The 15657-nt window shown below is 33.4% G+C and overlaps 1 protein-coding gene across 1 annotated transcript; it reads right to left on the bottom strand.

Moving 5' to 3' along the window:
• Positions 1 to 432: 432 nt before the first annotated feature.
• On the bottom strand, positions 433 to 15282 carry LOC113493276. The gene is made up of 6 exons (XM_026871179.1): positions 15222 to 15282; positions 3837 to 4079; positions 2765 to 2902; positions 1640 to 1763; positions 1061 to 1289; positions 433 to 783 (listed from the first exon to the last, which is right to left on the bottom strand). Exons 2-6 carry the CDS (start codon positions 4070 to 4072, stop codon positions 518 to 520), a joined length of 993 nt encoding a protein of 330 aa, XP_026726980.1. The 5' UTR covers positions 4073 to 4079; positions 15222 to 15282; the 3' UTR covers positions 433 to 517.
• Between the last annotated feature and the right edge of the window lie 375 nt (positions 15283 to 15657).

Here is a 15657-nt window from a genome sequence, read left to right as displayed (position 1 = left end):
GTAGGTACGTATTATTTTATAACATAATATTTCTTACTTTCTAATTGAATTTTATATTTACAATTTATTTTTATTATCTTGTTGTCTTTGAGTATAAATGTTATTACATTTTTTTTTAAGTATTAAGACACGATACGGATGAAACTAAATATTTTATTCTGCAAGGTCCATTTCTTATTCATTTCCATAAAAAAAACAGAGTAATCTTTGTGAAAGCGAAAGACCTTTACTGTAATTAATGGCATCTCTTTTCTTCAAATTAAAAACACAAATATCTGGATAAATATTTAGATTGAAAAAATGCTTATTAAAAAACAAACTAAGTATATCATATTCGTTGTATACATCTTTAAAACTTAAGATCACGCTTCAATCGTAAAACAATGTATATTTTTGTCAATTTGTATTAAAGCCATACTATTTATGTTTCTCTTTTCCAAGCTCTCAATTTCTTTCCTGACCTCTATTATAAACAACAGTCCTTGATCACAACTTTCCTCAAAACTAAAAACCTCACTCAAATATAGACCTTATCACTGGTAACTTTAAGAGTTCTATAAGCACCATGGGTCCCTTCATCCAGGTCGTCATGTCTATGTAGAGACCTGCATGAGTGTGTGCGTGTGACCATGTCGTAGGAGCCGTTGCTCCCGCGCAGCGTACGGACAGCACTGCGATGCCGGGTGCGCACGCGCAACTCTGGTTTCAAATCCGTTTCGTAGAACCTGCGTTCTTCTGTTTGCAGCCATTTTGAGTTTGATAGAAGCTTCTTTGTCCATTCGTCTGTAAAGAATTTGGAAGTATTATAATTTTCTTGTTTTACAAAGCATAGAATGTAGATGGATTGAAGAGACTAGTAACCGATCTCTATGAATTAGTAAAAATAATAAAATATTATCAAGTAGCTAACATCGTAACAAATAATAATTATAATGATTTAAGTAGATACTATACTATCACTATGCACTGGGTCTATAGGGTACCTACACCCAAATATCTTATAGTTTCAATACCACCACAACTTCAAGCTATCCTAGAATACACCAAAAAAGAATCTCACCATTAAGATCTTTCATTTGTCCTGCCCTCCCTCCATACTCATACGGCAAGCCATCAGCTAGGAACTTGTCAGAACCGAGAGCATCCTCAATACTGTCTGAGGTTCCATGCAGCTGGACCACCTTGCGTCTCCAGGGGTATAACCCTATGTGGAGAAGGAGGAGGGACATGGTCTTCAGACGTTGAGTGTTGATGATGTGGACCTCTGCGATACGGAGGGGGTAGGCGGACTGGAAAAGAAGGAGACAAAAATAGTGAGTATCTTACTTTTGGCTCCATAAACGGCCACTACCCATAAACGGCATCAAGTTTGAGGTCTTAACGTTCCTTATTACAAAATCAGTGTCTATAGGAAGGCCTTGTAACCGAAATGTATTTTCCATTCAGTATCCCGTTATTTAATTTATGCAATTAGTTCAAGTGCAAGTTCCAGTTTTATTTACGAATGAGTATTCACTTTTTAAATACAAGTAAAAAAAACTAATTTAGTTTATAAGCGTTTAAAATATTTGTTTTTGCCATCATCGGAACGATTTAATGATTCTATCAGTTTATTCTTAAAACTCTTCACAAAAATTACCTTCATACACCAAACGAAATCTTTCCAGTAGGTGCCTCTGAAGTGGTTTTTGATGTGTCCTGGTTGAAGATCGCTGACATCTATGAATATCACCTCCTCGCCTGGCGTGGGATCTTCACGAAGTCTGAAAAATAAATGGAAATACAATATCAATAAGGTTGTATATGAAAATTTTTTTGATCAAGTACTTAAAGATTATTTGAACTTTAGACTTTTGGGTAAAGTTTAGTTTTCCTACAGACATTAGCAATTTCTGCAATTCTGAGCTTAAACCCAAATTAACCTTGCAAGATATTATAATCGCAAACTTACTAAAATTACTAAAATTTTACGAGAATTTTAGTTAGTAGATAAATTCTCTCACTTGTAACAAGGGAATTTATCTAAATATTTTACGACGTAAAAAGTCAGAATCAAATTTCGTAACCCAGTTACATTGTTTCAAAGGTGTTTAAAAATTTACTTCAAAATCTACTGAAGGCTTTCTAACATTGACAAAACGGTCTGCAAATAGTCTGGCACGACACAAAGAGACAAAAGGCTTCATTCAAATTTTAGTGCTTTGTTTCAAAACCCTGATTATGAAATCCAATATCGATTTTATTTGCTTAGCTGTAACTCATGTGATGTCTTTGAATTGTTGCGATTGCTGATTATGTAAATGATTTTTCTATTTATCTATTTGAGTTCGATATTTCTTTTCGGTGATTTGAGAATTTAGGTACCCTTTCTGGGATTTGTAAGAAATGAACAAAATACGTTGTAATTATATTGATTTGTCTGATACAAGAAAATTTAACTTTCCCATTGCCCCATAATAACGTTTGTATCAGGAATTTACCACACTGGCAAGATAACTTTTGAATTTTGGAATTGTTTTACGTTAACACCTAGAATTATGATTACAAATCAAGCCACAAAAGATCTTCTTTTTTCATATGAATTCCTAATAACATCTTCTGTTCTTTTCTGTATCATTCTTATCAGAGTCTTCGTGGTCATTGTTAGATGTCTAAATTATTGGTAGATGCAATAACAGCTGTCCTCATAATCTCAAACCACTTTTCCATTTATACTCACTCTTTGACATTAAGTACACAAAATAACAAAAAATTCTGTATTAACCTAATATCCAATATCATTAGCCATCTGGATAGTAAAGCCTTCGCAGACAGCGGTCTGTCCTGCGCCGTGGGAGCCGGCAGTCTGACCAACGTCACTCGTCGACCTCCAGCACTCCGTGTTTTCAGCGGTACTATGTATCTGAAAATATTAAATGACAATTTATATACTAAAACAAAAACTGAAATTTCCTTGTAGGTTTTTGCAAGGTTTTTTTTGCCAAAGTAATATCTTAACGGTGTTACTTTTTATGTAAATTGATATGTCATTTTTCAATTATTTGGGACACCTTTTGCAAACGATGACGGAAAATATAGTGTAAAAACCTGGATTACGAAAAGTTTGCTTCCTGTAACATTTTGGGCATTTTTTTGACCTCTCCAAACATTTTTCTAAGAAAGGGTAGTGTTTGTCAACATTCAAAGACCTCATCAGTATCATCTGAATGATAGGCTAATTCCTGAGGTCACCCTATTTTAATCAGAGCAAATTTTCCTTGTCTGTCAGTCAAAGACATACAAATTATAAGGCGGAAGCAATATGGCAGCCATCAATAAATTGGTCCTTCTGAACTTTTCCGCTGTTTCAATGGATTGCTCTGATTAAAGGAAATGGATTTTGCTTTAACGAGTTTATGGGTTATCAAATTATTTGAAGAATTTGCAAGCAATTTAAGTTAAGTAGGTCGCTTGGATTCTAAGAGTTTAGCGAAGAATTAAATAAATATTATCCTGATATTGTAGACAAGATGTACAAATGAGAAGCATGATTTTTCTTTGTTATCGACAGTGTTGTTTCATGCAGTTTTAGATGCGACTTTAATAGAAATCTTGAGAAGAACATAAGTTTCATTTTATGGTTAACTGGGGAAGTAGTCTAAGTAAGAATGAATTACGAATATTATTTTTATTATAATCTAGTAAAATTACCATTATTATGGGCAGCCAAAAACTCTGTAATACCGTGAAGACTATAGATCAGATTATAAAATGAGCATTCGTTTCGGCCTCTACCACTACGCCACTCACCTCGTACAAAATTTCACTTATCTAGTCCAAAATTAAAAATAACTTACACATCCTGACAACTGGACAGAATCTCCTCATCATCAGGGTATCTCTTATGCCAGAGCTCCGTCAACCCTCCGGGCCCTCTCGCAGTATAATACCTTCTGGCCCTCTTGGCTGCTTCTGCCTCATTCCCCTCGCACGTGATGGGGAAGAGGCCAAGCACCACCAACTCCTCGGAAGACGGTTTCCTGGTCAGGTTGTCACGGGCCCATCGTTGAGCAAACGACGCTGCTGGTGGCATCCTGAAACTAGATAATAAAAAGTATTTAACAAGCGGAACGCTGGCAACAGCTAGAGTATAAAACTGTGATACAGTAAAAAAAAAATAACATTCAACATTATTCTTAAGTCAAAGTATAAAATTTTGATTGTCCTGCACGGATAGCCGAGTGGTTGAGGACACCACGCCAAAACCCACTATGCGCGACGTGTCGCGGTTTCGATCCCCGCGTAAGACAAGCATTTGTGTGAACCACGAATGCCTGTACTGAGTCTGGGTGTCTTTGTGCATTTGATTTGATTGTTTGTGAAGCCCCCCGCGACACAAGGATTCAATTTCATAGTGCGGGAGTCGTTTAAAAAAAGTCCGCTTTTGATGATTCATTTTATGCAGAATTTTGTTGACACTCCTTATTTTGTATTCCAAATACTTATTTAGTTTGTTTATTGCACTTAACCTAAATAAACATCAAATAACGATGTATTTGTCACGCATAAAGGCCAATGACATACCAAAAGAAAAAAACCTTTTTTTTTGTTTCGTACTCATCAAGAGTACACCACGACTTCAAAAAATTACTAGAGCAGCAGAAAATTCAAGAACATTATTCAATAGAATAAGTGTCGCTGATATAATTATTACGTCTTTATCGAACGATGTCCTTGCTTTTCCATTAAAAAACATGTTGCCAAGGGCAGCCATGTCAACTACACCAAATTGTAGGCAAAAAATATATCTGTTTGTACGCTCCGATGCCTTTTGGAGGCAGATAAATTAGGCTAGAACAGTGTTGACTAAGACTTCTGATCAAAAAATTACTAGTATTGTTTCAACAATATTTATTTATTTTGCCATGAATGCATTGCAGACCTTATTTTTCCACACTTCTGTTTTGTTGTTGTTTGGTTTTAGACCTACTCAGTCTGTTCGAGGCAATTATAAAACAACATAAAATTTCCTAGAAATTATTTAAAGATCAACGTTTGTTGGGTCAGTTGGACCTATGTAATCTTTATTTGAGGATTTATTGTCATGTCAAAAAGTATTATTAGTTAAGTATATCGTGAGTTACTATTTCTTTAAAGCAATAAACTACCAGAAAAGTAACCTGTAGTAGAGACTTATATCTGCTTGGATCATGATGAGTTTTCGATATTATTTTAAAATACATTTCAGTATTATACTTACTTACTCCTAAAATTCTCTTAAAGAATGAACTTTTCTTACGAAACGTGAGGCCTTTGAAACTTGTCTAAACGTTTTCCATTGTTTTCGACGTGATTATCCTTGACAGAGTAACGGTTTCATCCATTACTGATGTCCGCAACATGACTAAGTATAGAATTACACTTGATGGTACATTGAACCCATGACTCAACGTAGCAATGAGGGAAACACCTTGTTTGACATTTTTACCAAAGTGTCTTGAACTGTGTTCCTTTGTTAGATGAGAATCTTGAATGACTTGAAACAAAAGCCTACGCGATTTTCTGTTTTTAGGGTATTTTAATAAAGATTGTAAGTGAATGTTAAAGGCCTAAGCAAGGTACTTATAAAGATGTGTTTTTCTATTAAATTATAATAAACGGCAACAGTTTTTTTTCTGCCATAAAGCCGAGACACTTTTCAAGAGTATCGAAATGGTTTACGCACTATGATCTGTAATTTTCATACATTTGAGAGTGGTATTTGAAATTTTAACTAGTTTCATATTATTTATAATCAAGCGCTAATTGTTTTGCATAAATACAACATTCAACATTTGATGGAACCACGAAACATTCGACAAAAAAAATAAATTAGCCGTATCTCTCTTTCCAAAAAAACCTTATTTTTTACAAATACTATTTCACAATTTAAAATGTACAATAATTTAAAATAATCCGATGCGAATCTTGAGCACAACTATCAAATACAATTCAAATGCAATTACAAAACGGTAAATAGGACGCGTAACATTTGAGAACAATGCCGAAATACCATCGTATCCTATCACGGTGGGCCTTGACATAACACGAGTATCAGCCCAGAATGAGGCAATACTAAATGTCGGGTTACTTTAAAATGACATTTTTGGAGCTTTTGGAGTAATTGGATCTGGAAGTTCAGTTCTGGTTTACTTGTGCGCGAATGTTCTTACGAAATAAGGTAGAGATTATTAAATATAATTGGTCTTTAGATTAGATTTCATTGAATGCAGTTAAATGCTTTTTGGAAATCCAAAGAAATAAATTCTGTCTACTGAATTTCCACTGAAATTCAAGATTTAATATAATGTTTTGTTTTTTTTTTACTGGAGAGCTACGTGTTAATTTTTTTTGTTACCTCTAAAATTTTCTTTGGTTCTCTTTTATTCTAATGTAATTTTCAATTATAGTATAGGCAAATTGCTTAAAAAAGTACGAAAAGTGCCATTTTAATCCAATTTCCATTCATTCATGGGCTTTTATAAAAAGCAGAATTCGGGCTCAGCCTTAATGCTGTTCGAATCCTTCAAATGAATTGAACTGACAGTGTCAACGTCAGGTCACTTTTGAAAAGGAATGTTATTCTCATACATTTGAAGTTTTCAAGTTCTGACTACCCTAATGCAATGGGGCTTCTGATCATAAACCTTTTAGAATATTTAAGTGTGGATTCCAGCCTTTCATCAATCTAATCAATGCGTCAACTAGCAGAATGCGTTTATTTAAAGAAATCCATTACTGAAATTTTGAGGTAATAGACATATACAGCCATCAATTTAACTCTCATTTTCGGAGCAAGGTTCCTAAAGCCCGGTGCTTGATGAGTTGCGATGGAATGGAACGCACCGGCGTAACGCGGGAGACGTTGTACCTTGGTTCAGATTTAGTCAGTGTGAGTCTGACACTACCCAATTCATCCCCCGAGGAGGTGGGTATTCATGAGGATACCCCATTTGCTTTACACAAAACTCAAATGTAGTATTCCTACTGCTTCTATTATTAGTTTTGGAAGTGTGACAACGCGCTATTCGACGAAGAAAGAGCTCACTTCCACAATCGCATTAATGTTTCGTTAACAGGTGGTGTCAGGCCCAGGTTGTGTTAAGCGGAAGGATTAATTTTGAATTAAACAATCTTCTCACGTTTTAACTGTCGTTGTTATTAAAATAATTTAAGGTATGTTCATATTAAACTGAGAAGAAGGTTTTTCCACATTACAAATCGTAAGTTATTGTTACTCAAAAGGTCAAAACGGAAACTATGGCTCCGCCGTAAATCTCCAAAATGGATTTTTCATAAAAGGTATTATTGTGGAGCCCAAGATAGATGTAAGTTTTTGTACATTTCGAACTTCTTATGAAGAACATTATTGTCATTAATATTGTTTTAGTTAATTTCTGTACAGACACAGAGCATGCATAAAAAGAGCTAGCTATTGATTGAAAAACTATAGACAATTGAGAAGCTGTATTTTTGCGTAAAGCGACATAAATACATAAATCCATGTTTTATGGATTCCTTTTTTGCTGATATCAAAAAGGCGCCTATAACCTTGAAGTTTAGATAGTTTGTACCACTCTTTCCCTTTCTCTCCAAAGCTAAGACCTTCACATTCCCCGCTATCGCTCACGCACTATGCTCACACCCTAACTAAGAGTCACGGAACTTCGCATAGCTCAACTAAAGGTCACTGACGACGCCAACCTTTTCCTAATCGACGCATTATACATTCAATTTATTTGAATAATGTAATCACAGCGTGGATTCATTTAAAGTAATATGTTATGTAGTATACATACTGTCGAAGTACGTTCGAAATGTATGCCTTTGATGCATCGAATGTTTTTGTTAGTGATGTATTCTTTTATGTGTGACATTTCGGAATTCGTCTGTTCTATAGCGAATAGCTAGTTATTCTGACAAGACAAACAGACTGTGGAGTTTAAGTCATAGGATTTTGTTTTTTTTTCTATTTATTCTATATATTTCTATTACGGAACCCTGAAAAACTGTCAACCTACAATTTTATAGAGTTTTTCATGAAAGTGCTGCAATAACAGATTTGGAGATATGAGAAAGATATTAATAAAGCGCTTCTCTACACCCATGTTACTCTTCAATGAGCTGTTATCTATAATCTATGTAATTATGTACATATGTATTAATAATTATAATTTCATCTTTATCATGAGACATGAGATCATAGCTACACATAACAACTACTTTATGAAAATAGTACCGTTGTGAGTTCAACAAACTAATTTCACATATCACATTTCGTACATTTTATTCTAACGACGTAACACAAGTACTTTTTTATCTTTCGACCATCGACTTCAGCGGTATGAGATAGATTGAAATAATAGACCATATATTGTTTTTTTTCGCTCCTATCTGAAGATTTTTGCTGGTTTAATTCTATACGAAACACATTTACTTTTTAATTAAAAGGGGGTAATTCTTACTATCTTACTAGACTATATTTTATGTTTATAGATCTTCAATATATGCTTTAATAAACTTGACGAATGTTAATACAACTTCCTCCTAAGTTGATCCTTACGACCTATCAAACAAAGGCTTAATGGCTTTATTAAAAGACGCTCTAAAGCCTTTGAATTTGATAAACAATGAGTCCATAAGGGCTTATCACGTGAGGGCTTATTCAATGGTAACATCAAAAATTTTTGAAACGGTAAACAGTATTTATGAATGTAAACAAATGACTAATATTATAAGATACGTATTTATATCATAGTATATTAAATTCGTTATCTGTTAAGCCATAGTTCAGATAATCTCTGAGGATTAAATAAGATTTAATGTGGACTACCTGATCAATATTTATAGACCTTCAAGAGGTAAGTAAATCTATGTACCTCTTCGGGAGTGGCATCAGTATAACTATCCAATGAAGTAATGTTAATTACCACGTTTTTATACATTCACTTTCGTGTTTATTTGTTTTTCCGGTCGTATTTTGGCAACTCAATTTTGAAGCACCTCCCGATACGCTAGCAGGCTGTAATTTTCAGGGTAGCTTCAAATTTAATGACAATTCATAACTATAAAAAGGACTGGATCGATTTTGATTAAATATTAATGAAAATTTGATATGGATTGACCGATAATAAAGATTACATCCGTAGAATAATAGTAAATAGCATTAGCTTCATTTATTTTTCACTATGTTATACCTAAAGTGCAGAAACGGCCCACAGAACTCTATAAGGTATTTCTTTATCATATTCCCATTCGCCAAATTTTCGGAAAAGTTTTCCCAAAAGCTTGTTTTATTAGCCTATCATCCCTATCCAATTAAAAATCAAACTCACTAATAATAATCATTACTGCAGAAATATAAATGGACCATTATTTACCGAGATCGGTATGATAAGGTCGTATGACCGAGTCATGCAAAACAGATGTCAATCTGAACAACCGCCATTGATAACGCTTCAGATACAGTCAATATTATTCCAATAACAGACTGTGTTAACATATTAATTACTGTGTTTATTTAAGGATGAGGTCGAAACTATAATCTATAATAATATCTATATCTATACTTATATATAAAGATGAAGATTTTGTTTGTTTGAACGCGATAATCTCAGGAACTAGCCGTTCAAATTGAAAAAATATTTTTTGTGTTGAATAGACCATTCATTGATGAAGGTTTTAAGCTATATATCATCAGGCTGCAACTAATAGGAGCGAAAATACAATGGAAAATGTGGAAAAGCAGGGAATATTACTTATCTTCGAGGGCTTCCGTTCAAAAATTCCTATCTAATACTTCTAACCACGCTGACGAAGTCGCGGGCAACAGCTAGTTATTAATATTATTTTAAACGACTCCCGCACTAATGGATTTAATCCTTGTGTGCAATTCACATGCACAAGGACACCCAAACTCAGAACAAGCATTTGTGGATCACACAAATGCTTGTCCTACGCGGGGATCGAACCCTACAATGGGATTGGCAACCACTTTGCTATCCGTGCAGTCGAATTCATGGTAATACTGAGCCCATCCTTTTATATCCTAATCTATATAATAATTACAAATTTTATAAGTCGAGAACGGTTGAACCGATTTAGCTAAATATTGGTGGGGAGGTAGCCTACGACCAGGGGAAGGACATAGGATACTTTTGGTCACGATTATTGGCGGGAAACCAGTTAAAACGGCGACTTGAAATTTTAGAGTTAATTTGAACTTTACTCTTTTACGATAAAGTTCATATTCAATTGCAGGCACCCAATTTAGATTTGACTTGATCGACTCTAAGGCTAGTAATATTATTATCGTGAAAGTTTGTATGTGGGAATGTCCGTTCCTCTTTAATGCAAAAATCACTGAACGGTTTTCATCCCGATTTCATGTCTTCGTGGGATCATTTTGGATTGGTTTCAGATCGCGGGCTAGCTAGTACACAATATGCATTATGCATATACAGTATAACCTTATGTTTTATTAACAAAGAGACATAGTACATCTGTATCAACAGATTAAGTATCTGCCAACTGTTTGCATATTTATGGTATCGCTTAGATATGGTCTAAGGGCACCGAAGGTCAAGACTAGAAAGTTGCCTTATCGTTAACCAAGAATTTATCTAGTTCTGATTATGTAGGAAATATTTGAGATTAAATACATACTTTGTATGGAAAGAGGTTTTTCCCTAAAAGGCTAGTAATAAGACTATTAAACTATATGTTGATATTTTAGTTTATTTTCTACGTAGGTATTTCTTTTGTTAATTTTTCAGCTTCTGCCTGCCCTTTTACTATTTCAGCTATATGCCTCATTGGTTGTGGTAGTAATAATGGATCTATCTTAATTTTCCTTTTCGGAATTACTAATAGGATTTCAGAGTCGTGTTCGTGCACGTTTTTTTGTTGATACTGATTGACAAAGACCATTAAAGACGAAACGATTTAATATTTTTTAAATACATAGTACCTAGGAACCTCCGTCTTGGTTGTAGTCGGTTAAAAAAAACTTCTCGCAGAACAAGCTCACCTTCACTATAAGAGTGAAAAAACAAGTGAACTCACTCTATATTCAAAACATCGGTATACAGTTACCCTCCTGTACTTAGCAAGAAGTTTTGTAAGAGAAGCTCTCTATTACGAAGTACTAAGGTTTATTTTAGCAAGGCATCTTAATCATATGCTGGCAGTTGACACTACAACCCAATTCGTCAGTTCTACCATTTGCGGAAGTATTTACTGCGCTGTCCGAGGTGACTTCCTGTTCAAGTGTTGGGAAACGATTTATCGACTACCATTGTGCTGTCACTGTTCTGCTTTGTAATCGATCGATTTCAATGTAATTATTTAATTTGTTATGTTAATTTGATGTTGTTTAAAGAGACGTTTTGAGTTATTAAAACGTTCAGTAAATTGTTTGATACGAAGAAAATAGAATAGAAATCTCGATTGCTATCGGTCTAAATAATTGCAATTAGTTTTTTTTTTAAGATTTCATTATTTTAATAATCAAATCAATAATCATTTCACAACGTTATAAATATAATTTACGTTTTATTTTTCATATAAGTTGTAGTCTATATATTTTGGATATAGACCCGTTATTAGCACTTCATTCTGAGTTAAGCCCTGGTTGTCATATGAATGCCGAATCAGTAAGTTGGATTTGGCATGTCCGGAGTCGAACCTCTTTACCGAATATACAAAATGTATTTTAATTAATGTTGCTATGCATACAACATAATTAAATGACAACGATAATTATGATAAATATGGCGTCAGTGCATGGAAAAAGTTACAAGAAAGCGATTCATTTTGCCAAAAATCTAAACAGGTCGACATTTTTTTTATACAAAGGCCATGTTTTTTTTTGAGAATAATCTGATTTTCTTTTGTTGAAAGTTGAAAATAATTAAAATTAAGATCGGAGTTAGGCGGTCATAAGCATGGTCAAAGATATTATGCTATCATCATTTTCAGCAGCTGTTTGTCTACGAAACATGATTCAGAATCATATATTTTCCTTCTAACAGTTAAAATCTGACTAAGAAATGACGTCAGAAAGTGACGAAGAATGAGAAAATATGGAAAAAAGGGATGTCGTTATGCTGTTTTTGAATTGATACTCCAGAACTTTTAGTTATACAAATGATCTAAAAGTCCTACAGATATGGCAATTCTGGGCGGATTAGATTCGATTAGAACCATAAGTTACAGGCACAAATTTAAAACAAGATCCAAAAAAAATGTTTTTTGGACTTTGTATAGATCAAATAGAGATGCTTTGTAGAGAACAAAAATGGTTGAAGCTAAACTAAAGTTTACTATATATCTTAAATTATTATTGAAACCGATTTTTTTCCATCAAAAGCTAATATTTATCCCTCCATTCGGCTTCGATAGTTTTCGCGAGAATTAGAGAATAAACATTCCTAATTGGTTAGTGTTAATTAACATCGATATAATTGGAAGATTCCTTGTTATTTGTTTAGTGAGAACCACCTGTTTTAGTCGATAATAGTGTTAAATGTGTACGTAATCTGATAACAGCGGAAAATGTGAAAATAGTGGAATAGTAATAATGATTCTTCTTCTGCTCGGAGATTTATATTGAGTTCGGTTCCCCGTTAGAAAAAATAGGTAAGTTTCGTATTTACAAAGGTCCCATCTGATTTAAAAAACATTATGCTCGCTTAAAAACAAAAAGCCGAAGTGTCGGAGATTTTTTAGATCATTCCGATATACTTAGATGAAATTCGTGTTAAAAAAAGATATCATAATAATGTTTCGCTTCTTGCTATCTACCGATGGATGTTTTATGTTTATTGAGATAAATAACCGAGAACTAAATTTAAAAGATGAATAAACAAACTCAAACAATACCAGAAAATTTTAGAAACTTAAAAAAAAAAACTACTCAGCCAAACTACCTATTTTATCATACTAACTTATACTATTGCACGTTACTGTCACTTTTCTTATTGTCCAAAGCACTACGGTAAAACAAATATATAAAGCTGAATAGTTTGTTTGTTTGTTTGAACGCGCTAATCTCAGGAACTACTGGTCCAAATTAAAAAAATATTTTTGTGTTAAATAGATCATTCATCGAGGAAGGCTTTAGGCTATAAACCATCACGCTGCGACTAATAGGAGCGAAGATACAATGGAAAATGTGAAAAAATAGGGTTGGTATAAATCATAACTTATATCTTCTAACCACGGGGACGAAGTCGCGGGCAACAGCTCTTAACATACATCTTTAAACATCATATCCACAAAATAACATGTCAAGAACCTCTATAAAACACAGTTACAATCAGCCATTCATAGCGAAGGCTTATCCGATCGATGTTAATTATTTTTCAGCTATTTATGGCTCGGCGCAGACAGTTTATCACAAGGTATTCTCGGGTTATCATCAATACAATTAAGGTATGGAAAGATTGTAATTTGTGATGGAAATTTCTACGTTTGTAGAGGTCTGGTTGTGATCATTGATAAGTAGAACTCTTTATTAGGAAACTCATTTGATTTTAATCTGCAGTCGTTGTGAAATAGCAATTGATTAATTTCAAATCAATTTTATGTATATATTTCGGACGAAAGTCATTTGCTCGTGTGATAAAAGTACGTTGTCTTTCCGTCTGTCACCAGGCTGTATTTCACGAACCGTGATAGGTAACAGTTGAAATTTTCAGAAATGGTGTATTTGAGGTTAAGCAACGTTTGTTACTATAATACATTGAATTTTTCTACAATGAACGCATAAGTCCGTCAGAATGTTTTTTATTGATTTAATGAAACCAAAAAAACGTGTCCCATACTTTTTGCATTTCTAAACCCTATTAAAAATATTGATCAGCTGATGACCCCCTTATAAGGTCTAAAATATATATATATATATATGTTTTTAAAATGCGTCAATTTTCTCTCCATATTTACAAAAATACCTGGGCGGTCTTTGCTATTTCCTATTTAAAACTAAGTTCTATCCACTCTAACTTAGAGTACATTATCGGTAGTCTAACAATAGCCCTCTTGTAATTGTCCACAATGCTATTAAGCCATTAACTAACCCTTTCACGGCACTCAGCGCGTAACTGGAGAGAGAAAGTAAAAAGTTAAGTGGTGTAACATCAATTATTCTTCCGACTATCAAGTTGTAGAAGCCATTGTTAATTATTTAACCTTTGTATTCAACATTGTACAAAATATAATACTCCTTTTCTTTTGTTATTGGTAAAATTATGTTTGTCACATATGTCTTTTGCGGTTCTTGTACACTATTGTCTCTTTTACTGATTTATTTGTCCTTTCGCAGGTTTGCCGGTAGAGATTTTTTAAAGAAATAAGCAGTACCTTTGTACTGCTACTTCATCTTATTTTTTTTTGTAAATAAATATGACCCATCAAAATTAAGAAATGGCAACAGTTTACTCTTTTTATGAGGGTTGGTGCTAGATTAGCTGAAAATTTCAACTGCATAGTCACGATTCATAAGATACAACCTGGTGGAAGATGGATGGACAAACAACGGAACCTCATAGGTTTCCGTTTTTAATATTTGGCCTCTTAAAACGACTTTTTTGTCATCACATTACGTTTTGTTTAAATTAAATATCTACACACGGTATATAAAAATATTTATTTCTTCTCACAATCTTTGTGTCGTTTGTATGTTTTTAGTTATTTATGTTATTAATAAATTGGAAACAACGACTATTGTCCTCGTGTAGAATTATTACATACATTGACGACTTTCAATTTAAAATTTATTACAACAAAATTACATTCCCAAGGTAGACCGTATAAAACTTATTTTAAGTCTTTATATTGCAAAAATCTAATCATAGCTAATTTAACTATATTCGTTAACACGTAAAAAGTATTTAACGCAATGATAAACTTTGTATGAATAATAATATTTCTGGTTTTATGTGCTTTTGTAAAATAACTACGTTTGATATAAAAAAAAAACAATAACTTAAACGACCTATTGATATATCCGTATTAGTTAAAAGTATTTAATAAAACTCGAAATACTAATTTAATTCAAATCATAACAATAAAAAAAAAAAAACATAAAAAAGCCCTCAAAAACCACAAAGGAACAAAAAACAAAACAAACACTTATTCTAAAAAAAACTGTCACAAAACAAGGTTGCCAGTGCGAAATAAATAATAATAAATAATAAACGTACCCAGTGCTGGCAACGCGCAACTGCGGACGTTAGCACTATACTGAGTCAGACGCAGTCTTCCTTGCGGTTACCTTGACCTCATGCTCAAATGTTTATGTGTTTAATGTACAGAAAAGTTGTAGAAGGACCAGTTCGAATGATTCTTGATAAATTAGAAGGTTAATTGTGATGATAAATTTCATATTGTGTATTTATTTAAGTATTATGGATCGGTTATGTAAAAGTCGGCATGATAATATACATGTAGTGTTTCTTGTGAGGCAACATCAGATAGAAAGCTATGGAAGAAGAAGGCAATATGTTGAACCGACCCCAGGTAAAAAGAATACACTATGGCAGGGGAATAATAACAAGTATTTTTGTGTCTTGTAGATTAAAATGACTCATATACATGTGTTAACAATATTTTTTTTCATAAAAGTCATCATCGGCCTAG

This window comes from Trichoplusia ni, chromosome 1 (genome assembly GCF_003590095.1).
Source record: "Trichoplusia ni isolate ovarian cell line Hi5 chromosome 1, tn1, whole genome shotgun sequence".
Classification (NCBI taxonomy): domain Eukaryota; kingdom Metazoa; phylum Arthropoda; class Insecta; order Lepidoptera; family Noctuidae; genus Trichoplusia; species Trichoplusia ni.
Note: the sequence above shows the minus strand (reverse complement) of the source record. Positions and strands in the feature narration are given on the sequence as shown.